The 25,476-nt window shown below is 39.0% G+C and overlaps 1 protein-coding gene across 2 annotated transcripts in view; it reads right to left on the bottom strand.

Annotated features, from left to right (window-relative positions):
* The window catches only part of syn3 (synapsin III), a 243,065-nt gene extending 219,058 nt beyond the window's left edge, over positions 1-24,007 (bottom strand). Inside the window, exons 1-2 of one of the 2 annotated variants that reach the window (XM_003220928.4) lie at positions 23,690-24,007; positions 1,954-2,385 (exon numbers count right to left, since the gene is read on the bottom strand). In XM_003220928.4, coding sequence (XP_003220976.2) covers positions 1,954-2,267 — 314 coding nt within the window. In that variant the 5' untranslated portion in view covers positions 2,268-2,385; positions 23,690-24,007. Of the gene's footprint in view, positions 1-1,953; positions 2,386-11,079; positions 11,295-23,689 lie in introns of those variants that run through there. The other variant, XM_062983019.1, reaches the window with a different exon arrangement.
* Between the last annotated feature and the right edge of the window lie 1,469 nt (positions 24,008-25,476).

Genomic DNA, 25,476 nt, shown 5'->3' with positions numbered 1-25,476 from the left:
TTTTCCACTTTAAAAAGAAAGAAAAAGAAAGGGAGCAATCTATGTTTGAAGGTAGATAGCATTAAAGCTTCACTGACACATAGATACAAGCAGACATATGTGCATGTCATTTTGAAGGAGCCCACTGTTACATAACCATGCCCAAGACCAATCTTATTTGCATTTCTTTACTGAAAGAAAGTTTCTGGAGAGAGGGAAGTGAACTCATGGAAGCCTGGATCTGGAATCTAAACATAGACAGATGCAGGGCTGTGACTGCTCACAACGCCAGTTCCTGGTGTAGTCAGTTGTAGATCAAAATACTGTTCTCTTGGGTGCATTAAACTATTCAAATGTACATATTACGCACTGGAGAAAGGCAATTAAAGTGATCACAAGGGAAATCTTACACAGAATGCATATCTTTAATGTACAGAGCTGGGGCTGGAGGGTATCTCCTTTTTTAGTTTTTTCAGGACTGACAGTAAGAACACAGAACAGCATACAGGCTGAGCACTACATTCTGCATGGATAACAATAGGAATAAAGACTGCTGAAAACAGAGGATGTGGGCTAAGGGAATGCACCAGTGTTCTTGCAATATTGGAAAACCCCACCCACCCCAAATTAGAATTCCAAATTCTGTGTTGATCTCTTGCCAATGGCAGGAATTGTGCACATCTTCTTTAGAATGCCTTGACAATGCTGACACCTAGTGTTTTTCTCATGTTATTACATGAGGCAAAAAAGCTGCAAAGAGACTTTAGTAACAGCGTACCTTATCCAATAATCTGGAATCCAAAATATGCTAAAATTGAAAAATTCACATGAGTGGCTGAGAATATGATACCTTTGCTTCCTAGTGGTTCTATGTAGACAAACTTTGTTTCATGCACTAAATTATTAAAAATGTTTAATATAAATTTACATTCAAGCTATGTGTATAAGGTATACAGCGACATAAATTAATTTCATTTTTAGAATTGGGTCCCATATCAAGATATCCCATAATATACAAATATACAATATACAATATACAAATGTAGGTATTCAAAAATCCAATAATAATAATAATCCAAAATCCAAAACACCTCTTCTCCTGAACAATGAGGGACACTCAACCTGTACAAGAAAAACAGGCATGGATTTGGAAGTGAAATTTATTATATAAGATGTCCGAAAGCCTCCAGCATGAATACAGTGTTTGCTAAGAACAATAAAGACCATTTCAAATATTTTCACTTCATATAATGTACAGTACACTCTTTAAATAAAAAAACATGTTGATGTTTTTGCATGGCTCTTAATCTCTTCTGGCCTTAATAATTTTTAGTTTGTCTTGAGTCCCATCACTGGGGGGAAAGTGGGGTATACATAAATAATACAATCACCACTGTCATCATCATCATAATTTCTACAGGACAACCACCCTTTGCCTGTTCATATATATATGTTTCCATACATGTGAATATGTATATGTATATATGTAAATGTATATGTATATATATTCACATGCCACAATTACAAGCCATAATGTCAAGCTTTGAACTATAGACAACATGTAAAAAGAAAAACAGAATTAATTAAAAATCTGACCAGACTGCAATTTACAAATGGAGATATTTTTCAAAGGAAATGGATTTCTATTCCAGTTACTGTATAAATAAAACCTTACACTCCATTATGTGTGCTCAGTTCCTATGAAACATGTCAAATGTATAACCATGGTGTGAATTTTCATTTCACAGTGACACAGCCTTGTCAAGGGATATTTTATTCTTCTTTAATTGTTCTTATTTTAAATTTGGGTTTTTAAAAATTAGGTGCTGTTTTTAGTACTTTTGGATATTTGGATCACACTGTTCATAACTATATATTTTAAATGTAAAAACATGCATTCCCAAGGCATTAATGATTCCAGTTTAAGATTCATCAGAGACACTGATACTAAAACAGTAAAGTTTGGATACTTACCAATCTGTGTGAGGATCATCAATTACCAAGAGAATCTGGGGTTTTGGTTGGACTACAGGCGCAGGGCCTGTTGAGTGCTCCATCAGTCCTGCCGCTGCCTGCGTGGTCTGCTTCATGGCACTGGAGAGGGAACTAAAGATGCTGGTACCAGAAGAAAGAGGAGTGGGTTGCTGCAGAGGCTGCTGCCTTCTCTCTGTTGCTGGGGAAACAGGGTTGCTGGTAGAATTATCTGGACGTTGAAGGTCCATCATATAACCATTTGGCAAATTGGCCACAAAACTACTGTCTGAAAGGCGTCTTCGCAGGAAATTCATTGTGACCACTTCTCAGGATTATAACAAAATAACACAATGTTAAGAAGCTAGAGAGCCAATCCGGACTTTTTCTGGTTTGTAGGACAAATTCTCTGCCACTTCCAATTGATATGCTTTTCTGGAAAAAAAATAGAAAAAGACAACATATTAGAATGAGCCATCTGGCCTTTGAAGAATACATCAAAGAACTGGGATAGCTATAGGCCATTTTGTTGTATGAGGAAATAAAGAAAAACATGAAAATGTGGCTCTTTTAAAATCAATAGCCTTGGCAGAAATTCATTGGTCTGTATGTCATTGGGAGCCAGCCTGGTGAAGCAGTTTGAATGTTAGACAATGACTCTGGAGAGCAAAGTTCAGATCCCTACTCAGCCATGGAAACCTAGTAAGTAATGTTGGGTATAGGTACAACAAAATAACACATAACTTTGCAATTCCCCCATTCCAAACTTCATCTGTCTCATAATTTTTAAAAATATTTCAAAAGCAATTTTAAAATTCCATCTAAGGTAATTTTTGGAGTTACAAATGAAGCTTTAAATAAAAAAAAGTATTGACTTTGGAACAGTGCTGGGGAGGTGGTGGTGGTGGTGGTGGTGTGAGTGGGAAAGGAAGAAAATCCTACTCCCTGATATCACTGCTGTGCCAGCATGTTGGCATAGAGGCGGAACCACCTCGTTGCACCAGGTAAGTGATTCAGAATATGGTATGATCTGTTGCTATTGGCTTGTATTCTCATCAATAGTGAGGGATGGGTTTAGCATGGTAAAGAGGCACACTGGCAATAGGATATGCATGACAATGTGAGATAGGGATTGTCAGCAAAGATGATAGTCCTGCTTCAGTTTGCCTCCTTCATGCAATAAAATCCACAGCATCTTAAATACTGGCTGAATTGCTTTTTTCTATCATTCATTAGTTGTGCTTTGCTCCACACTCAGTCCAAGAGATCACTGGTACTTACATCTTTGGTATTACTTTCATTATCCACTTCATACCATCAACAGTAGGCAATTTCTTCTGCTTTCTATAAGAAATCTGTAGTCTGCATGTGGCTAGGGTAGGGAACCTGTGGTCCTCTAGAATCATACTGATTAGAGTACTAAACCAGTTATCTCTCAGTGTTGGCAAGTCTGGCTGGCACCAATGGGAATTGAAGTCTAAAATCTGGATGGCCACAGGTTCCTCAATCTTGGCTTGGAGTAAAGCAGTTCACCTGTAGAATGAGTCCTCTTCTACTGCTGTGGTTTTTTAATATTTTTATGGACTGAACTGAATTGTTTTTAATACTAGTGATGTTTAATACTGTTTTAATATTTGTATATTTTTAATTGTATTGTAATGCTTTTAATGTTACCTGCTTTGGTCTCCTTATGGAGAGAAATAGCGAGATATAAACAACAACAACAACGACAGAAAAGTAAGCATTTGAAGAGGGGAAGAGAATTGGATCAGAGTTAGCTTAGAGCTTTTAGATAGATCAGAATACAGGCATGGGCTGGCCCCACTCCACTTAAATTAACATCTGTTTCCATGCAACCCACTTGATGCATCTTGCTCAGGCAATATTTCAGGTCTGGTGTGATCGAGTCAATATTTGTGTAGATATGCACACCCATTTTATTCCATTATCCTCTCTTCAACAAAGCTGTAATTAGCCGACTGTCAATTCAGCTGATAAGTTAAAATTTGAATTTTTCGTATAGCAACAGGAGCCCACCTCCCCCTAAATGCTGAACTTTTAATAACCATCAGCACCCATCCTCAGCAACTACGATTTGCATTTAAATCCTGTAATCTTAAATGCTAACTACTGTCTGATATTCTATCCAATTTGGAACACAGGCACATGTCACTTTTAAAAAGTGGAATCCAAGGCTGATCACAAAGAATCATAAAGCCTTAGAAGCCTAGCTGAAAAGGACAAGAGAAATCTAGTCTTAACTCCTTGCCATTCAGAATGTACAGCTAAAGTACTCCTGAAAGATGACTATCCAATTTGTTCAAATATCTCCAAAAAGACCTCTGTGTGTGCTTATGAAAGTAAATGTATACAAAGCTGTTTCCATGCCTATGCCCTTTGGCCTATTATATTTCTACATCTTAATAGCTTACTGTTCAATCGACAGATGTTTCAGAAGAATCAAAAGCCTGATTATTTATACAAATGTTGATATTCTTTAAACTGGAAAGGATTGTCAATGTAGAAATTGTACACCCTGACCCTTTGTTTGAAAAAGAAACCCCTTGGATATTAAAACTTTGATTTATAATTTTGAATCTGACAATTGTTATTCTTTCTGGTAATTGGGAACAATTGCAGTGCTCCACTCCTGACGACAGCAGAGCTGTATCACATAACTCAATGAGTTACAAAGGCCCTTTGTGAGGCCTGCTTATCAGAGAAACCAGAGGCAGCTCAGCAAGCGCATACGATGATGGGAAAATAAATCCAATGCTAATCCTTCAAAATTACAGAAGCCATCTCCATCTTCAAAGTCTGCCTAAGTGACACATCACTTATTCCTCATTCCCCTACAGTAAAGACCTTTCAAATGAAAGGCTGTATTTGCACATTTTGATGCAAACGCCTCTGCCATCATTAAGATTAAGTTCCTACATATATGCTAAAGGCACTTCGTTTATATCAAAGATTCAAATGGAGGTAGATGATATTATGCAAACCACGAAGAGTACAGGAAATAAGTACTCTGAAGCTGTCCTAAATAAATCCATGAAAGGTTTTTAGTATTTTTCCTATTAAAAAGCCACAAAAACGCTAAACAATGTTGTTGCTTTTCCCATCCCCATCTTTCTTTTTTACTCCGCTTTGTAGGTTTGCAAGTGCATGATGTAACGTATGTTTGCAAAAGCTCAGTTTGCTGCAAAACCTGATTTCACAGTGATAAGAAACTATGTCATATCATGATTGGCATTAATAGAGCATGGCCTTCCTCTGCAGAGAGAGAGGGGTAGCTCTGAAGTTCACTGATCTGAATAAAAGTAAGAAGCTGAATGCATTTAATATGCAAGGACCAGCTCAGATATAAAATGCCTATGGGAACCGTTGGCAGAAAACTTGCTGGTTTTCTCATAATAAAAAGTAGAGCCTTCCTAAACTCAGGTAGGTTGCTGCTCTTCTCTGGTGGATACAACTAAGAACTCTTCTCACTTCATCATAAGGCTTTCCACATTGTGTTTTCACAGCTGTCAAAACAGATTCATATTTTTTAAAGACACTGTTAAAGTGAGCTGTTTTCTTGCTCTTGTGCTAAAATAGATGTCCCCACAAAAAGCAATTCAAATGTTTACCTTGCCAGTAAAGCAAGAAATTGAAATGCGTCTATTTAATAAAAACAATCTGTTTTAAGGTGTGTGTATCTAGACATTATGGCCACATAAATGCCCCTAATAATACCCCAAAATCTGAAGAACTGTAACTCATATGGAATGCACTGAATTGCATTATGCTGCAGTAGATTTTTTTCTGTGAACTCAAGGTGGTACGCATGACTCTCCTATTTCTCATTTTATTCTGATGTGTGAAGTTTGTCAAGGTGTGATAGAGTGAAAAGACTAAGATCACCCTGTCAATTTCATGATTCAGTGGCAATTAGAACTTGGATCTTCAAAGGCCTATCACACTCTGAAGAATTTATTTTGGTATATTACATCTTCTGTTTAACAAATAATGGTGTGATTTACACACATACACTTACAAAGGTAAATTAAGGGTCCTTCTACACATGGCCTAAAACACAGAAGAAACTGAGATTAATTTCACGAAAATGCAAGCTGATTTGGATTAATAGCTAAAAAACACATGTTAAAAATGTGCACTTAAAACCCGATTTCAGGCAAAAATGTGCATATTTGCATGACTGTATATCCCTGCAGTCAATGAAAACACATGATTTGTTTGTATATCCTGGTGTGGGCTGCTTCAGCACATGTGCACATTTTAAAATCCTGAAACAGCTGATCTCAGCTGTAAATAAATGGAACCACGGACACACAGGTGGCTAAATGAAAGCATAAATGGAAAGGAATTACAGTGAGAACTTTCTGCAAGCATTTGTTTGTTCTGATCTTTATGAGATTAAACAGAACTTGAATTTATAGTAGGGTGAGGATAGATAATAAGAAATCTGCTTGGAAGTACATTGAGATATCCGCATGAGCGCATATGAGGTTCAATGCCTCTCGGAGAGTCATTTTAAAAAAAAGGTAAACTTTCACCAGATGCCCCTTATCCATCTTGCGGATTTCTAAAATCTGCTACAAACGAAGTGGGGGGACTGACAAGTCTGTGTTTGGATTTGCTGTTAAGTCTCACAATTGTTTGCCTCACTTTGATGCTGTCTAGAAGCACCCTAAGAATTAGAATGACAAAATCTGAGTTCTGCCCAATTGATGCAACTAGGAGTAGCTGCTGCTATTGTTGTTACCAACTTTATTTAAACCCTTCCTGGGATCCATACACAGTTGCCTGCCACATTTGCAGGTTTGTATTTCCTAGCTTTGATTATTTGCAGATTTGATTAATATGGTCTTTCTAGGAATCTCTAGCTTCTAGAAAGAGAAGAACCTCTCCTTAGTCATAAACAGTACTTTGAATTGTTGTGGAAACAGACTGGCAACAAGTGAAGATGTTATAATAGGAGAGATCTACAGTCTGATTGTTCCTTTTAATACCAACAAAAAATTCTAAACAGACTTCAAAGGTAGCCATACAGTCAGTGTGTTACAATAATCCAGACAGGATGTGTAAGCAAACCATATGTCATCACGAGCAATTCACATGTCTCCAAGAACAAGTGCAGTTGACATACTGGCTTTAAGCATGCAAAAAACTCCTAAGCACCACAGAAATCTGGGCCTTCAGACTCCTGCCAGAGTCCAGAAGTACTGTACATCCCAAATCTTTAGGGGAGTTGTAACCCCAACTAGCACATATTCAGTCCCTATTCTCTAATCTGTCTTTCAGTTAAGAAGAAGCACCTCTATTTTATCTTGAATAAACTTCACTACTATCCAAAATAGAACTGAGGCCACACACACATTTACAACTGAAATAGTTTCCTTGACTTTGATACAAAAGAAAAAAACAGTTTAGTGTTCCCACCATAATGGTGGTATCAAACCCTACCTTTCAGACAGTCTCTTCCAGCAGTTTCGCATAGATATTTAATAGCATACAGTTCAAAACAGAACCATGAGGAACTCCACCATCTAGCAAGCAGAGTTGAACAGGAATCCCCCAATATAATCTTCTCCTACAGAAAGAAATGGAAACACTATGCTTGGTGGTATCCTCTGAAGATGCCAGCCACAGAAGTAGGCGAAACATCAGGAGAAAATACTGCTAGAACACAGCCGTACAACCACATAACACCTCGGTATCAAAAGTGGTTGAAAGATCCAACCAGAACACAGTGCCTCTGACTGATTTCTAGAAAGGCTGACTACCATGTGACCAAAATTGTCTCTGACCCATAATTAGGCAAGATGATTTCAGTTCTCCACTTGGGCCCCTTCAGCTGCTGCTGCTCAGTCGCATAGTCGTTTCCGACTCTTCGTATCCTCATGGACCAGTCCACGCCAGAGCTCCCTGTTGGCCATCGCCACCCCCAGTTCCTTCAAGGTCAAGCCAGTCACTTCAAGGATACCCTCTGTCCATCTCACCCTTGATCGGCCTCTCTTCCTTTTTCCTTCCATTTTCCCCAGCATCATGATCTTTTCCAAGCTTTCTGGTCTTCTTATGATGTGGCCAAAATACTTCAACTTTGCCTCTAGTATCCTTCCCTCCAGTGAGCAACCGGGCATTATTTCCTGGAGGATGGACTGGTTGGATCTTGCGGTCCAAGGCACTCTCAGAATTTTCCTCCAGTTCAAAAGCGTCTATCTTCCTTTTGGTCCAGCTCTCACAACCATAGGTTACTATGGGGAATACCATTGCTTTGATATGCTGACCTTCGTTGACAGTGTGATGTCTCTGCTCTTCACTATTTTATCAAGGTTGGCCATTGCTGTCCTCCCAAGAAGTAAATGCCTTCTGATTTTCTGGCTGCAGTCTGCATCTGCAGTGATCTTCGTGCCTAGAAATATAAAGTCTGTCACTGCCTCCACATTTTCTCCTTCTATTTGCCAGTTATCAATAGGTGTAGTTGCCATGATCTTGGTTTTCTTGATGTTTAACTGCAACCCAGCTTTTGCATTTTCTTCTTTCACCTTGGTGATAAGGCTCCTCAGCTCTTCCTCACTTTCGGCCATCAGAGTGGTATCATCTGCATACCTAAGGTTGTTAATGTTTCTTCCAGCAACTTTAACTTCTACACATTATAAAACCCAGATTATGTGCTTTGAACTCATATAATCCAGTTCAAAGTAGATAATGTGGATTATCTGCTTTGATAATCTGGATTATATGACTGTGTAGAAGGGGCCTATGAAATGTGGAATAGGTAATATCATTGGCATGATGAGAAAAGGCAAGTATGACAAAAACTGATTCTTTAGGCAGAATCACACACACACCAGGGCTTGAACATGCTCAGCAGAACATATTTGTTTTTTTCTTTTTCTTGGAGTGACAGATAACAGACTATCAATTTCAAATTGTTTTACAGGTGGCATGGGTGGTGCTGTCTACAAAGCGCCAGCTGAATCACCCCCCACATGTTTTGGATTTGATTAAAAGAACAAACCTCTCTATTGGTTTCCAAGTACCATACATTGTAACCCGTTGTTTGCATTTAAATATACAGATAACATTAGTACAGTAGAATCTTATCCAACGTTCTGGATTATCCAACACATTTTTGTGATATTTTGGTGCTAAATTCATAATTACAGTAATTACTATGTAGCATTACTGCATATTGAACTACTTTTTCTGTCAAATTTGTTGTATAACATGATGTTTTGGTGCTTAATTTGTAAAATCATAACCTAATTTGATGTTTAACAGACTTCTCCTTAATCTCTCCTTATTATCCAACATATTCGCTTATCCAACGTTCTGCAGGCCTGTATATGATGGATAAGTGAGACTCTACTGTAATAGCATCTGTTGGACTCTGTGCTCTGGCAAAAGGACCTGCTAAATCCATAGCGAGTTTACATATCAAACTGTTTAATTTGTTTTTAGTAATGTTGCCAGAAGTCTTGACTGCGATTTCTTTTTAATAGAAAAATGGAATAGATGTGTACTAAATAAACTATTTATAAACAGTAATAAGGGATGTTTTCATAGTCCTTGAGGGGGAAAAAAGGAATAGGCAGATATAATCTCTTTTAGGCTCAATAATAAAATAGGAATGTGACTTTAGGGACAAAATGGTCAGCAAGAAAACAGAAGTATTTCTTTCTAACTATAAAAGACAGGGATGTCAACACCAGGTTTTCAGTTGCGAGGGCATGGGTGACTTGCCTCCTGCCACAGACCCAGGAACAACAAACTCAGTGTTGGGATAACAAAAGGCCACAACTTGTATATTGATTACAGATGAGAAATGGGGTTGGCCACCATGCATGGGTCTTGGATCAGGAATCGGAGAGCCCATTGCTGACTGATATAAAATTACTATGCCAGGGGTTGCAACTGTTTCCAAACAGCACAATACCGACACCAGGGGTGGGTGGGAACCAACTCCGCTGCAAACCCTGACCCCACTGCAACCAACAAACCCCCAAGAATCCCCAAATGCGCAGTCCAAATAGCCCACACAGAAGTATTTTTCTAATGATAAAAGACAGGGATGTCAACACCGGGTTTTCAGCTGATTCAAAAACTGCTATTGCAATACAAGAAAAGTGGCAATAGCACTTAAAGGCAGCAGCTATATAATTATCTCACTTGTACAGTAAAAGTCAAGAAATAATAGAAGTCTTTCCCAATGATTTGAACACTCGGGACCACAGATTTGGAAATAATATGATTTCTGCAAGGAATTCTTAGGACATAAAGTCTTACAATCTATACCAGGGGCCCCCAAACTAAGGCCCGGGGGCCAGATGCAGCCCATCGAAGCCATTTATCCGGCCCCCATGGCACAAGGGCAGAAGGGGGTTGGGCTAAATGATCCAAAGGGTCTCTTCTTCTGTTACAACCCTTATTATTATTATTATTAACATATTAACATTGAGGCTGGGTGGCCATCTGTCAGGGATGCTTTGCTTGTGCTTTTGGTGCGCAGAGGCAGAAGGGGGTTGGACTAAATTGCCCAAGAGGTCTCTTCCAACCATCTTTTTATTGTTGTTATTATTTTTATTATTATTAATTATTATTGCTCAGTGGCCAACTATAGTCCGGCCCTCCAACAGTCCGAAGGATTGTGAACTGGCCGGCCCCCTGTTTAAAAAGTTTGGGGACTCCTGATCTATACAATGCTATGTAGATTAATAATGCTAAATGTTAAAACCTAAACATGTTTCAGTTCCAAGGTGCAGTAGGCTCTCAGTCCCCTACTGCCATATAATTCAGACTATCAAAGTAGATAATCCACATTATCTGCTTCAAACTGGAATATTTGAGTCTACACTGCCATATAATCTAGTTCAAAGCAGATAATATGGATTTTATATGGCAGCCGCTTAAGCGGCTGAGGGGGAAAAGGAAGGGGCCTGAGGCTGTCAGGAATGGTGGGAGTTGAAATCCAAAACACCTGGAGGGCCCAAGTTGGCCCATGCCTGGTTTAAAATGAGGATTACTTAATATTCTTCAGTTAGTTTATTTTGAGTGTAAGCTCCCTTCATGCTGCTCATGTTTACCAACAGAAATGTCAGTATGGCAAGAATGTATATTACTTACAAGTGACAAATATCCTTTGGTTATTTTTCCTTGTTCTTCATATCTTGTGCCTCTCTTCCAAAGAGGTAAAGGCCTGAGGCCTAGTTAGTTTCCTCACCTATGCTCCCATTAAATCTCTCCACAGCATTGGCTCCCACTGTGCTTGTGTTATCACCATCTTTGCTCATTACTGAATGATATACTGAATGAATTCCTCTTCCTGCCACCATAGAAGGGAAGCCTGTAAAAACTAAAGGCTTCTGGGAGTTGTAGTTCTTGTGAAATGACCACTCTGCTGCATAAAGGAAAAGGCAGAAAATGGCGGTTTTCACTCACCTAAGGCCCCTTCCACACAGCTGAATCAAATCCCACATGTTCTACTTTGAACCAGAATATTTGGCAGTGTGGACTCAAATAACCCAATTCAAAGCAGATATTGTGGGATTTTCTGCCTTGATATTCTGGGTTATATGGCTGTCTGGAAGGGCCCTAAATCAAAGTCAGCCAGGTTCTGTTAGCAAAGCAGCTCACAACAATTAAGAAACATTACACAACAATTAAAAAAGATCATGCTTTATTCGGAATTGCTAAATAATCCAAACTTCTCCTCAGATAGTGATGCCTTGGCTTAATGATGGTTGAACTTTGCTTCATGCACAAAACTATTAAAATACGGTGTATAGAATGACCTTCAGGCTATGTGTATGAAATATACATTAATTTTCATATTTGGACTCCAATCCCATTCCCAATAATTTGTACCCTATATGAAAATATTCCAAAATCTGGAAAAAATCCAAGACCCCTGGTCCCAAGTATTTCGAATAAAAGCTACTTATTGCTTCTAATTGGAGCCCTCTGTGGCGCAGCATGTTTAAGTGCTGAGCTGTTAGACTTGCGGACTGAAAGGTCACAGGTTTGAATCTGGGTAGCGGAGTGAGCACCTGCTGTTAGCCCCAACTTCTACCAACCTAGCAGTTCAAAAACATGCAAATGTGAGTAGATCAATAAGTACCACTCTGGCAGGAAGCTAACGGCATTCCATGCAGTCATGCCGGTCACATGACCTTGGAGGTGTCTACGGACAATGCTGGCTCTTCGGCTTAGGAATGGAGATGAGCACCAACCCCCAGAGTCAGACACGACTGGACTTAATGTCAGGGGAAAACCTTTATCTTTAACTTATTCCTTCTAATTAGCTACACAAATTCTCAAAAAGCCTATTTATTGCATTTATATACTGCTTTTCTCACACCTGGGAGGGGGGGGGGGACTCAAAATGCTTCACATCAAATAAATAGCAAAAATTCAATGCCTCACATATAATAAAAACAGTATTATCACACATCTAAAACAATAACACAGGACTATAAATTAAACCAATAAAACTATAAATCATCAAGCATAAACATGTGTTAGGGTTTTCTCTTCTTCAGAAGAGGAAGGGGAGCAGGAAAGTGTTCATGACTCAGAGGGGCAGTTGGAATCTTAGGAGGAGATTTTGCAAGTACCCACATTTCAGGAAAGGCGAAAGGAAACAGAGCAGAGATGTCATTCAGCTAGAATAGCAGCCAGAAATGCAGTTGAGTAATTGGGAACCGCCCTAGCAGCTGTGGGGGAATTCAGGGCTATAAATCAGAAACAGGTGAAGTCAGCTTTTGCTGGTAACAAACTGACTCTAATTCTTAAGCCTTCGCTCCCCTTGTGCCTGCTTCAAGTCTGCATCTGGGAAACTGATCCTAAGGATTTATTGCTGTTACTTTGTCTGAAGTAAGACTGCTACTTGATTTGGGAATTTATCAGAGACTTAAGAACTGTGTTTGCCCTAAGACTTCCTTGCTTTCCTTTCCATTCCAAGAGAACGAAACACTCTTTACTGCCCTTCCATTGGCAGGTGAAAATGTTTTAGTTCCAACAGAAATGCTCAGTCTTTCTTTGGGCCACTGCAGAGCCTCACTCCTACATGTAGCATTATTACCTCAGCTGGGAAATGTGTCCATAATTGCGCTTTTCATTTCTTGCCATAATTACAAGTAGAAATGAATGGTTGGATCGGGCATTGTGCTTCTCATTCTGTCCTAGTTCCTTATAACCTCTCCCACCTCAACTGAAATTTGCCCATGTGTCTGTACTTTTTAGAAATGTGTGCACCTATTAAGGAAAACTTGTATTTGGACCTGTTCTTTTAACTGTATGGTTTTGTTTGCATGTTTGAAAAATGTGCTATGATACTGAATGCAGTTTTTATAATATACAGTATGTTGTAAGCTCTGAAATGTGTATGGATATTGATATCATAATGCATTCTTTTCCCATGTTGGTATGAGAACTGTTAATTGGGTCAATCTTTTTAATGCCTTGTCGTTGTCTATTTCTAAGTGCATTTCTAGCTGTGTTTGGATACCTTTTAGAATGGTGTATGTACATGTAGGAGACACTCTCCACGTAATAGCCTGCTGCTACTTAATTTTTGACATCTCAGCTATAAATATGAAAACCTCTACTTTTAGTGATCAGCTACTCTAAGCAGTTTTCTCTGAGTCCAGATGCTTATTACATGTCAAAATAAACATGATGTAAAAGTTGGAAGTGGCATAGGACTTAATCATTCCGGAAGGTACAGCAGGCTATCAAACGATGATCTATAACTCTGCATAGCTAATGTAGTCTCACATTAGGAGGTCTCGTTATATTCCCTTCCAGCAATTTCTAAAAGTGACATTTAATTTACTGTCAGTACCAGAGGTACTTTAATAGTGAACTCTTTCACACTCAAGTAGTTGGACCAGATTTCCTTGGTTTTCCTTCGAATTCTATTATTTTACGAGATGAAAAGAAAGAAAAGCTATTTCCAGCTGTAATGAATTACCTGATGGAGTTCTGAGTTTAGCATCTGCATAAGTACATGCCTGGAAGATATACTGACAAAAGGAGTCAGGATTTACAATGCTGAAGAAGGTTAATGTTCTGTGTAACTCCAGCCAAGGTACACAAAGGGAGGCAACATGTGTTGCCCTGCCACTCGTTTCCCCATCATACGGTGAAAAGGGGAGGAAAATGTGGGTAGCACTTTGTGAATGTGGTCATGATCATGTGATGGCACATGGCAAGCCCCGTCCTTGCTGCAAAACAAAGTGGCAAAATAGAGCAAAAATGCCCCGTGTGAAGAGATGGTATATCTGCCTATTCTCTCTCCTCTATGATGTGAACCGCTACTCTTAAGGATGTCTCCTTTTCTTCTCATGAGTCCTCTCTCGACCTTCCAAGATGTAGCTAGGTTGGATTAGCACCCTGAGTAACTTTCCTATCTAACAATGCAGTTCCTACAATAAAGCGTAATTTCTTTCTTCAAGCTATTGGTGTGTTTCCTACTTAAATCAAGATCTAACTGCTGAATGCACTCTAACAATAGGAAACTTGGTAAAGGTAAAGGTTTCCCCTGATGTTAAGTCCAGTCGTGACCGACTCTGGGGGTTGTTGCTCATTTCCATTTCTAAGCCGAAGAGCCGGCGTTGTCCGTAAACACCTCCAAGTTCATGTGGCCGCATGACTGCATGGAGCACCGTTACCTTCCCGCCGGAGCGGTACCTATTGATCTACTCACATTGGCATGTTTTCGAACTGCTAGGTTGGCAGGAGCTGGGGCTAACAGCGGGCGCTCATTCCACTCCTGGGATTTGAACCTGGGACCTTTCGGTCTGCAAGTTCAGCAGCTCAGCGCTTTAACACACTGCGCCACCACCAGGGGCCAGGAAACTTTAAAGATCTCTTCAAATCCATGTTCAGTTTTTTCTAATGAATCTCTGGAAAAGCTAGTTGGTCTCTGGCACTGGACAGAAAAGGAGTTGTATAATAGAAGAGCCCCTATCCTTTAAGCTGGTTCTATAATCTTGATTCCAGCAACTCCAGGCCTCTAAACACAATTAACGGGAACTCTCATGATGCTGATTTGCTATTAGGAATGCAGTCAACCCTCCACATTCACCGGGTTAGGGACACAGGACTCCCTGTAAGTGAAAAACCACAAATGAAGAAATTGCTATAGTTTGGCCTTATAATTGAACTAGAGGGCCTAGACATTCCTAGACAGCTGTTCTCTCTAGAAATCTCTGGCTGCTCCAGGGTCCTGGAAGACCTAGAGATTCCTAGAGAGAACATTTAAAAACAAATCTGTGAATAATCAAATCCACAAAAGTAAAATTCGTAAATGTGGAGGGACAACTATATAGTCTAGCACAGGGATGGCTCTCTCAGATTTTGGAATGTGAACTTCTTGGAGAAGTGGCTTGCCTTCTTTAGAGCCTCTCTGAGAGCATGAACAATAGCCATGCAACCAGAAATAGCTTCAACACCCAGCAGCAGGAGATCCATCACATATTTCTCTCTCAATGTGGAAATGTAATGCATCCCTAGAAGGTCACCTACACATCAGATTTCAGATACATTTTACACATAGTACATTTTGCCGCCCAACTGTGGTCTAACTGGTAACTGACAGATAAAAATGGCATTATGTTCAGATCTGATTGCACGCTTACCTATGCTGCATGTTGTTCTGCCTATGTTACTGGGCCAGCCCTAGACAGCACACATGAATTTGTACTTCCATATGGCTATAGTTTGTTATTTAACTTTAGAAAAGGGAGACAGCATTTAATTCATTAATCATTTCAGCAATGATCAGCAAGAATTGTGACCTCAGATTTCATCAGCAGTGGAAGATTTAGCATTAGGATTCTGAAGGAGTGGGTACTGCTGGCATTTTGCCTGTTTCTTAATCACAATGCTAATGTGAAGGAAAAAGCAAACAATGGATTCAGCCAGCTAGGGATAAATGATGTCATGGCTCCCCATTCCCAGACTGCTGCTGCAGTTGAGTTCTTGAAAACAGACTCCCTAATAAACTCTCTTTAGGCAGCTTCAGAAGGGGAAAAATAATCACTCGCTTTCACTAACAACAGCAAGAGACATTTTATTTAATAAATCCATTGATTGCACTTGAAGATTATCTGCACTTGAGAATCTGGCTAAGGGTGCAGAAAATCCCGTTTAAGAAGCTCATTAAGCCAGCTTCTCCCTTTGTGGCAATTCATGCCAGTTAACACTGTTTAGCACAACATAAACAAGGCATATCTTCTTTAATGATAAAAAGAGGTTGATGAGTTGCCATTCTGCCTGTCTGTGACAGCCATAGGACGAAGACCACAGAACTCACGATTCCTGCAATATAGCATATATACTATTGGAATTCCAGAGGCGTGTTTCTGCATGACTTAATGTTAATTAGAACCATAGATTTGCAAGAGATAAGGGCCATCCAGTGAAACCCCATTCTGCCATGCAGGAATACACAATGAAAGCACTCCCAACAGATGGCCATACAGACTTTGTCTAAAAATTAATATAAATGTGTCTGTTTGAAGACTGCAATCGTGTTTTCAGTCATAGGGAGTATTTCTCTAAGATTTGCATAGATTTACCATCAGTGTAGCTTGAAGTCAGGGTAAACCTCCAAGGGATAAAATTATAGAGGTGAAGATTACTTCATCTGTTTGATAACCTCTCCCCTCCAGCAAGAAGTAAGCGCTGTTCCCTATGGTGATGTGTTATTGCAGCAGCATGACAAGGAAACTCGGCAGCTGTGGCTTCACTTAGTGGACACAAACTGACAGCCACGTCATGTTGCTTGATGGTTTCACTATATAAATATGACCTATGTGAGTCCATATTCTTTCACTGATAGATAATATTTGGAGAGCTATGACAATGTTATGACCTCTGGTCAAGGCTACCATGGCTTTTTTCTCTTTGTTAGAAGGTGGCTATTTGATAGAGATCTCAGCAATTGCTGGATTGTGAAATCAACTTTGAGATGAACAGATAAATGCTCCTGACTGATTTTGAAGGGCTGATGAAGATTCCTTCATTAACATATGCCAATATGTGAGACAAAAAAGCAATTTTTTTGAGACATGAAAAGATGCAGAATGTTGCCTGAGGGAAAAAGGTTCTTGGAGTTGGATATACTACCCTGAAATGTAGAAATATCTGGATTATAATATCCAAAATTGCTCAGCTTGCCTTGGCTAGTAGACATGCTGGTTAGGAGATTCTAGGAATTATATGCTTCTTAGTTTTATTTGAAAATGTAGCTTCATGTAACTAATGCCTGCTAAGGTTCTCTGCTGTCTGTTTCCATTTATCTTCTACCATTTTAATAAATATTACCCCATTTGTAAATATTTGTAAATAAATATTAACCCATTTCCCCTCTATTGGCAAGCCTCCTTTCACTATAAGGGAAGGGATGGGAAGGCTGAAGGGAACTCCTGAAGCAGTTCAATGCTTGGGGAGCATAAAACAATATTTCACATTTAATACTAGCCATATAGATTAGTCTAAAATATTATCAAAGGAGGGTTTTTTAAATGTTATGCTTTGGTTTAAGAGGTTCTGGGTAGAGTGTAACAGAATTGAGAATATTTCAGGTTCATTGGGTGAGGAGGGGAGAAAATTATCTTTGTGTCTGTGTGAGAGAGTCAAATCAAATCAAAATCTTTATTACGGTCATAGACCAGCATAAGTGGGGTACAGTCTCATAAAAGCATGTACATAAATTTTTAAAGGCTAAAAAACAAAGGTATGTTGAAGGCTAAAACACAAAACCCTTTAGAGAAGGGATTGGACAAAAACGGGATGGGGAGGAGGGAGATTGATGGAGGGGTAGGAGCATTCAAGGCACAAGTATAGGGAACTGGGGTGGGAAAAACTGATGTATATTTCAGTTAGCTGATAGTTGGATTGTTAGCTGTTGGATCCAGTCATCAATTGGTAGATTTTAAATGCTGCTACACAAACTTGGCAGTAGCATAGGTTATAACTGGTTTGGTATCTGAGAGCAGCAGGTTGGGTGTAAAATTGTCCTGTATAGCCTGGGTAATTATGTAGTAAAGGCAGGGTGAGTCTGGACTGAATTCTCTGCAGAACAGGCACTGGAGGATCACATGCTCTGTTGTTTCTATCTGACCCGAGTCGCAGCGGCAAGGTCTCTCTGGATAGGGGGATCTTCCAGTATTGGCCCTTGAGTACTGCTGATGGAAGGGCATGACATCGAGCCAGGGTAAAGACCCTCTGATGGTTGGGAACCTCTAGATTTGTTAAGTATGCCATAGGGGTGGTGAGATATCTACTGGCTTTGTTGACAATAAAGGTTGGGGCATGGGCTAGATCCAATTGGCACTCTGTATCTGAGATATGTTGTTTGATGAATGCTTTGGCTTGATTGGACTCCATATGAGTAGCAGCCCTGTTTCCATGTGGACTGAAAGTCATCCTTGATGGTTAGTGGGGCAAGACCAGAGGGATCGTGGGATATTCTGAGTCAATAATTGAATATGACCACCCACACTCTTGCCTTCACTTTCATGAAGCCTGTCTCCAATCGCAGAATGGCATTGGAGATGCATTTTGGTACTTGTAGGGCTGATCTCAAAAATTTTGATTGTACAAATTCTGGGGGGGGGGGGGGGGGAATTGGCAACAAGGCGTAACTGGGCTCCATACAGGAGTTGTGCCACTGGTTTGGCTTCAAATAATTCGAGTGCTTCAGGTATGAAGTGGCCCCCTCATGACTTGAGGTATTTTTAGAATGGCAAACGAGCTCCTTTCTACAGACTCACCCACGTGGTCTCAATGGGTGTGTGAGAGAAATGCATTGAGAGAGAGGAGAGGGAACTTACAAATTTGCAGCAAGTTTTAAAAGGCCCATTCTTGAATATTTGAAAAATGTATTTAACAAAAATAGGTGGCATAACATGGCACATTAATATCCTCTGACATTTATTCAAGCTCCAAGATGCTGAGAAATTTTTAATTTACCTCCCATGTCTTTAATAGATGTGTCCTTAGATAATATGCATTTGGTATGGTGTGCCTGCCATATGTCCGGTCAACCCATCCCAATATATGTACTGTCAACCCATACTTGTAAAGTCTCTAAAATTCTCTCTTTATCACCAATCTTCCTGTTTTGTTTTTAGTTTACTCCAGTTGATGCACACTAAGTTCAAAATACAAAAATAGTTTTCACTCAGAGCCCTTCCAGACAGGCGTGATATCCCAGGATTTGACCCAGGTTTTCTGCTTCAAACTGGATTATATGAGTCCCCACTGCCAGATAATCTAGGATAAACAGAAAACCTGGGACCAGAATCTGTCTGGAAGGGCCCTCAATTAACTCAGCAGGGGGGAGAAGTGAAGACAGGTTGGTCTATTGTGCAAATGAAGCTAACATTCTACATTACAGGTATCTCACTAGCTCATAAAAAGTATCAAAATGTATTCATGCTATTTACATAGATATAATGCCAAAAATGATATTTTCAGGGAACGTGCTTGATTATGTTTTGTTGCTGCTCATCAGTATAAGATTTGTGCCTTAAACAGGTATTGAAAATTCAGTCAATTGTTCATGATTGCAGCTTCATAGATTTAACAAGTGCCTATTGTCCAGAGATATAAATGCTCTTGAGATAAAAAAAGCCTGTCTGAAACATCTCCCTTTCCTAGCTGTACAATTAAATAATGGTTTTGTTGTGATTCTAGCATGCTTGTTGGCAACACCCTTGAAGAAGCATACAAGCATAAAACATAATTTTAAAAATACAAAAAATGTAACCAATTTACAACCGAATGCAATGCACTTTAGAAACACATCCAAACACACACACTTATGTATACCTCACAATTAAAATACCATAATAAACCAATCAGAAATCATAGACAACACAGTAAGTGCTATGAGATATTTAGTTCTTTATGGATCTGTTCTTCTATTAATAAGTGTCTGATGTCTTGTTTATGAGTTACATTTACACAGTGCCTTTCCTCCAATGAGCTTAATGTTAGGTATTCCTTCCTACTTTGTCTTCATAGTCTCCACAACAACCTGGCAAAATATGTCATGGTGAGAAAAAATGTTTAACGAAAAGTCATCCAGTGAGTTGGAACTTGAATTTGGACTTCCCTTGTCCAAGTCCAACACTATCATAATTACAAAAGCGATACAACTACAGGTGCTATTATAATAGTCATCTAAAGAAGGCAAGCCACTTCTCCAAGAAGTTCACATTCCAAAATCTGAAGCAAGGATAGAGAGAGAAAAAAATGAAGTCAAAGGTAAGCAAGATAACAGTTTTAAAATTTTAAATAGAAGAGAAATATATCCTCATTCCTGAAGTAGTTCCTCTAGAACTTTCTTATACTTCAGAAGTGAAGTATGGTATTCCTGTTCCTTGAATGCATGGACATACAGTAACAGGGAATGTCATTAGCAAGACATAACAGTATGGAAGAAGAATATTGTTTCATTCATTATCTAAACCATTATGCCTTTTGATAATTGATAAACCTGAGGCATTTTAGCTCAAGATAAAGCCTCTGCCTGTTACAATTTGAGTCTTCTTTATCTATGGATGTGCGACTAGCCCTCTTTCCTTAAGATAGAACTGGACAGCTGTTGCCAAACGTTTTTGTTCTTGGAGTATATATGGATATGGGAGACTCAATCTGTACATGAAATAGACACCAAAAAGCAAAGAAATGTTATGCGAATTTTATAGGAATAAAGGTAGCAACAAGTCTCTTATGCTAGTGTTACAACAGCACATTCTCCAGTAGTGGTTTGTTTGTCATCAACATGCTCCCAACACTGGAGAATGAAAAGGAGGCAAAATTTGCTGGAAGATCCTATTTCTGCTTAATGTCTTTCATGATAATTCTAGCTAATGTTCTGTAGGCCACAAACTATTCCCTAAATTGGGAAAGAAATTGGATGAGATTTGTCTGTTCTCAATTAAAACATATAGGAGATGGGTATCTGTTAGGATTCTCTGCACTTCCAAGCAAACCCACGAAACTGACATCAATTCAGTTGTGACAAATATATTTAGAAGCCAAGTCATACTTGATTACCAGCTGGCATGACTACATAGTATAGCTAGACCAGCAGCTACCAGAAATAAATCTTGCTGTTAGTCATTCACACTCTATCCCCACATGTTACAGAATCTGATTACACAGAGCACTTAACATTGATTTCTGCTTGCCAAGATGCAATGCATGGACCTGGCTGCCCCCTCCCCATTCCCACCTCTCACAAGGAGTTCTTGCACTGTGCCAGACAAGGATGTTTGAGTCTTTTCATTGTGTTTATTGTTTTAAAAAAATAGCACACACATACATATGTATAGAAGCCATGCATTCTAATATAGAATTAAATGAAATGTGAAATTGGTATATTTGGTATGACAAAATCCCACATATGACAAAAAAATGAGGGGAAATGACTCCCTTCTGTGGTAGCTCCACAGATGCACAATGTAATATGGAGAAGATCATCTTTGTATTTTACTTGGAGGTCTTTCAGTGAACTTAACTTCATTTAAAGACTTGCTTTGTATATTTAAACAGAGCAACCATTCTGTAAGCATGCCAGCGAAGTATGAAAGTTTGTAAGTTCCTATGATACCTACAGCACAATAGGTGGTGTTACACATGCAGACTATTTCACTATTTTTTCTCTTTAATTTTGAGCGCTTCCAGATTGTCTAATTGCCTGTTTGTATACAACTGCATCACATGATATTTGTGAAGGAGTGAGTGACTACTAACCACCAGCCTATGAAGTTAGTTGCTCAAATGGTGCAGACCTAAAAGGAAGTTGAAATAAGCTAGTTGTGTAGATGCTTTCTGTAGTGAAGTCCCTATATTGGGAGAAAGGCAGGTTAAAAAATAAATTAAAAATAGTGAAAAAGCATCCCCTTCATATGCTGAGAGGTACTCTGTCTTGGATTATTCCACACATGTCAGAACCAAGCCCTAACTTTGCAAACAAGATCTGCGAGCAATTCTAGAGAATTGCAAACATAGTCTTGATACTTTTTTGGGTTGCAGTTCTCAGAATCCCTCATCTAGCACAGCCAGCTGGCTAAAAGGTTATGGGAGAAGGGGTTCAAAACAACTATACAAACCTTTTCAAGGCTCCGATTCCAGTGTCCTGATATCCTGCTATTCAAATGAGAACCTGAATGGCTACATATAATGCTGGTATTAATAACAAAAGAAATCAGTCCTGCTGGGTTAGATCAATGTATCCTAGCATTCTATCTCCACCAGTAGTCAATCAAATATTTTTGAACAGCTCACAGGAGTATGCAAAGGTAACCTTGTTGTTAGTTCCCAGAACTTGGTGTTAAGCGGTATATTGAATGTGAAACTGTCATTTAGTTTTCATAGCTCTTGGTAGACAAAGCCTATATGAATTTGGCTCATTAATTTACACAGCCACACAACAGTTGGTTATCACTATGTTTTGCATCAGTCAATACACAAAGTAAATTAAGAAATATTTAATTTTGTATATCTCAAACCTATTGATAGTCAGTTTTATTGAGTGGATTACAATATTATGAAATTATTTTCCCCACCTCTATATCATTCATTTCATATATGAAAGGAACAAAGGAATCCTATTTATATACATAATACTTACTACTGGGGGAAAAATACCCTACAGCAATTTAAAATCACATGTTTTTCTTATGTGATAATTCTGTGACATCTCACATTTATGGGTTGCACCAAGGTTTGAGTGTTGGAATAAGCTCTATGTTGGTCTTTAAAGTGCCAAAGTTCTCTTTGTTATTTTTGTTACTATGACTAATGCTAAGCAGCTAAGGCAATCTCTTCAGAGTATGTAGTAACAGTAGAAAATAAGTATCCTAGGAGTAAGTGTTGCCTTTGTTTTCCTTACTATGCACAATTCTTTATAGAATTCAGACCCAAACCATTTGATAGAAAGTGTGAGTAAAAGCACTATGGAAGTGAGCGAGACCAATTTCAATGGGATCAAACTTCTATAGGATTGCATGCATATCCCACTACCATTAATGGAACCTACATTTGTGTAAACAACATGTTTAGGCTCAGTTTGTAAGATTTGATCTACAACTTCAAAAAGGTCTCCATCCATTTTTCTTGCTCTTTTTCTGGGATCATCTCTTTTTCTGACATTTCTCTGCATCTCCTCCTCCTCATCTGTTCTGTTTCTCTCCTTTTCATAATATATTCTATGCCTCTGCTTGTACAGCAAGACTCCAGGATGAAGCTGTTTCACACTTAGAGATAGAAAACATTATAGATTTTGAAATATATATATGAAAGCTTATTTCTTACTATGGTTTTCCCAAGATACTGTTAGTTCTGTTCTGTTAATCATTGGTATGATTGGTTTGTCCTTTTTTCTCTGTTTATTTCCTCCTTTTTTTTTTTTACAGATACAAATATAGTTATCCTGTAATCATTATACAAAATATGAAATGCACAATGGAAAAAGAGCCATGTATAATACAGATTTATCTTGTAGACATTTAGAGCAGATATATGCAGCAGACAAAGACACAAAAGCAATGGCAAGCTTGCATGCCAGCAGCCGCGCGCATTAGGCATCCTCACACTGATATTTTCCTCCCCCACAGATAGGAAAATAGGTCTTTAACCAAGAGAGGATTCTTACACATAAGGTATGCATTGTGCTGTTTAATCCTCCAAACAACTGCACTTTAGGTCTTACCTTCCAGACGGTCTCCTAATCCAGTGGCCTCCCTCCCTGGATCTGTTTCTTCTTCCCTATTCTGCACATAAACTGCCAGCTCTCGCTTCCCTTTCACATTTGCAGTACACTAGCAGTGCTGCTCACCGTCATCCTGTTCTACTGCATCTTTTCTGCCTGATTGGCTCAAAGCAGGCAGTATATGAAATCAGGCCCCTCCTTATACCTTGATTATCACAGGAGTATGATAAATTATTTAGTAAAACAACTAGTGGGCAGGCTTGGATATCACACAGCCTGTTGGAAAGGGCAGAAGTCTTTCTCCCTAAAGGCTGCTGCTTTGAAAAAGCATTAAAGAGACAGATTCAACGAGTCACCCTATTAGCAGGGAACAGAGGAAAGGAGAGGGAGGGAGAGAAGTGAGGATTGGGCGAGATGGCAGAATTATTTGCTTGTAATCCCCCACCAACACACATGATTGTCCACTGCTGTTTAGCTTCCTGTGCAGGGATCTCCATTGGCCATGATAGACAATTATAATGGGCACTGTAGTCCATCTCATCTGGACTGAGCACACAGCTGAGGAAAACCGCCTTAGATTAACACAGTATTCTCCCAGACTCTGCATACACACTGGTATAATCTTAAAAATATGGCTGAATCTCTTTTGTCATTTGTTATAGTTCTGAGATGCCCATCTGGAATGTATTACTCAGCTTTCTTTTAAAAATAGAGAAAAACACATACACGCACAACTACATATTATTTTTAGTGATGGGGAGGAAATCACACAGTTAATATAATATAAAAAACAAAATGAAAACACAACAACACTAAAAAGTAGTAACTTAAAAGTAAATATATCACTACTGTGAGTTTGGAACACAGCCTTATGGTGCTAATAAGTTTCTAGCTCTCACAGTTGCTTAATGGTATTGTATTAAACATTTGACTGTATCATGACACAACAAATTTCTCCCCCTAAGTATAAGATAACGGCGCTCCATGCAGTCATGTCGGCCACATGATCTTGGAGGTGTCTACGGACAATGCCGGCTCTTCGGCTTAGAAATGGAGATGAGCACCAACCCCCAGAGTCAGACATGACTGGACTTAACATCAGGGGAAACCTTTATCTTTACCTAAGTATGAGATGAGGATAGAGGAAACAACAAGGATCAGGATCACAACTTATGGGGAGGTTGTTGGGTTGTTGTTTTCTTAAAAGTACTTTACTACACCTCACTCCCAATAAAAACAACTCCCAGTTCAGTGCTGTTATTAGCTATGGGGTGAACATTTTCAATGGTGTCAAAATGGTACACAACTTAATGCTTAACTACAACAGTAAAAAAAAATGATACTGGGTCATGGAGCTAAATCTAATGCTATTCTTGCAAGAAGTGACTAAGCTTTTTTTTATTATCCTTCTGCCAGCAGCATGATACAGTGCCAAATATCTGGTCTAAGGTTTTCCCTAGACCTGTGGTGCAGGCTTTTAGAGTGTATGACGTGGAAGGAAGATACAGTACCACTAACAGCAGAATGAGCTTCCATCTTCAGAAACAGCTTCAAACTATGGAAACGCTGTAATAGATATTGGCTACAGTGCTGCAAGGTTTTCTAGATAGACACCATAAACATAAAAAGATATACAGAATAACCCCCAAATCTGCAGGGAATAGCTTTATGAACTTACCATTGAAAGAGGAAATTGTGGATAATAGTGAATCTTACTGAAATAAACAATTTTTGCTGAAAGTTACCATAAAGTCACACTGGAGGACCTAGAAATTCAGAGAGAGGTA

This window comes from Anolis carolinensis, chromosome 5 (assembly GCF_035594765.1).
Source record: "Anolis carolinensis isolate JA03-04 chromosome 5, rAnoCar3.1.pri, whole genome shotgun sequence".
Classification (NCBI taxonomy): domain Eukaryota; kingdom Metazoa; phylum Chordata; class Lepidosauria; order Squamata; family Dactyloidae; genus Anolis; species Anolis carolinensis.
This window is presented reverse-complemented; position numbering and strand designations above follow the sequence as displayed.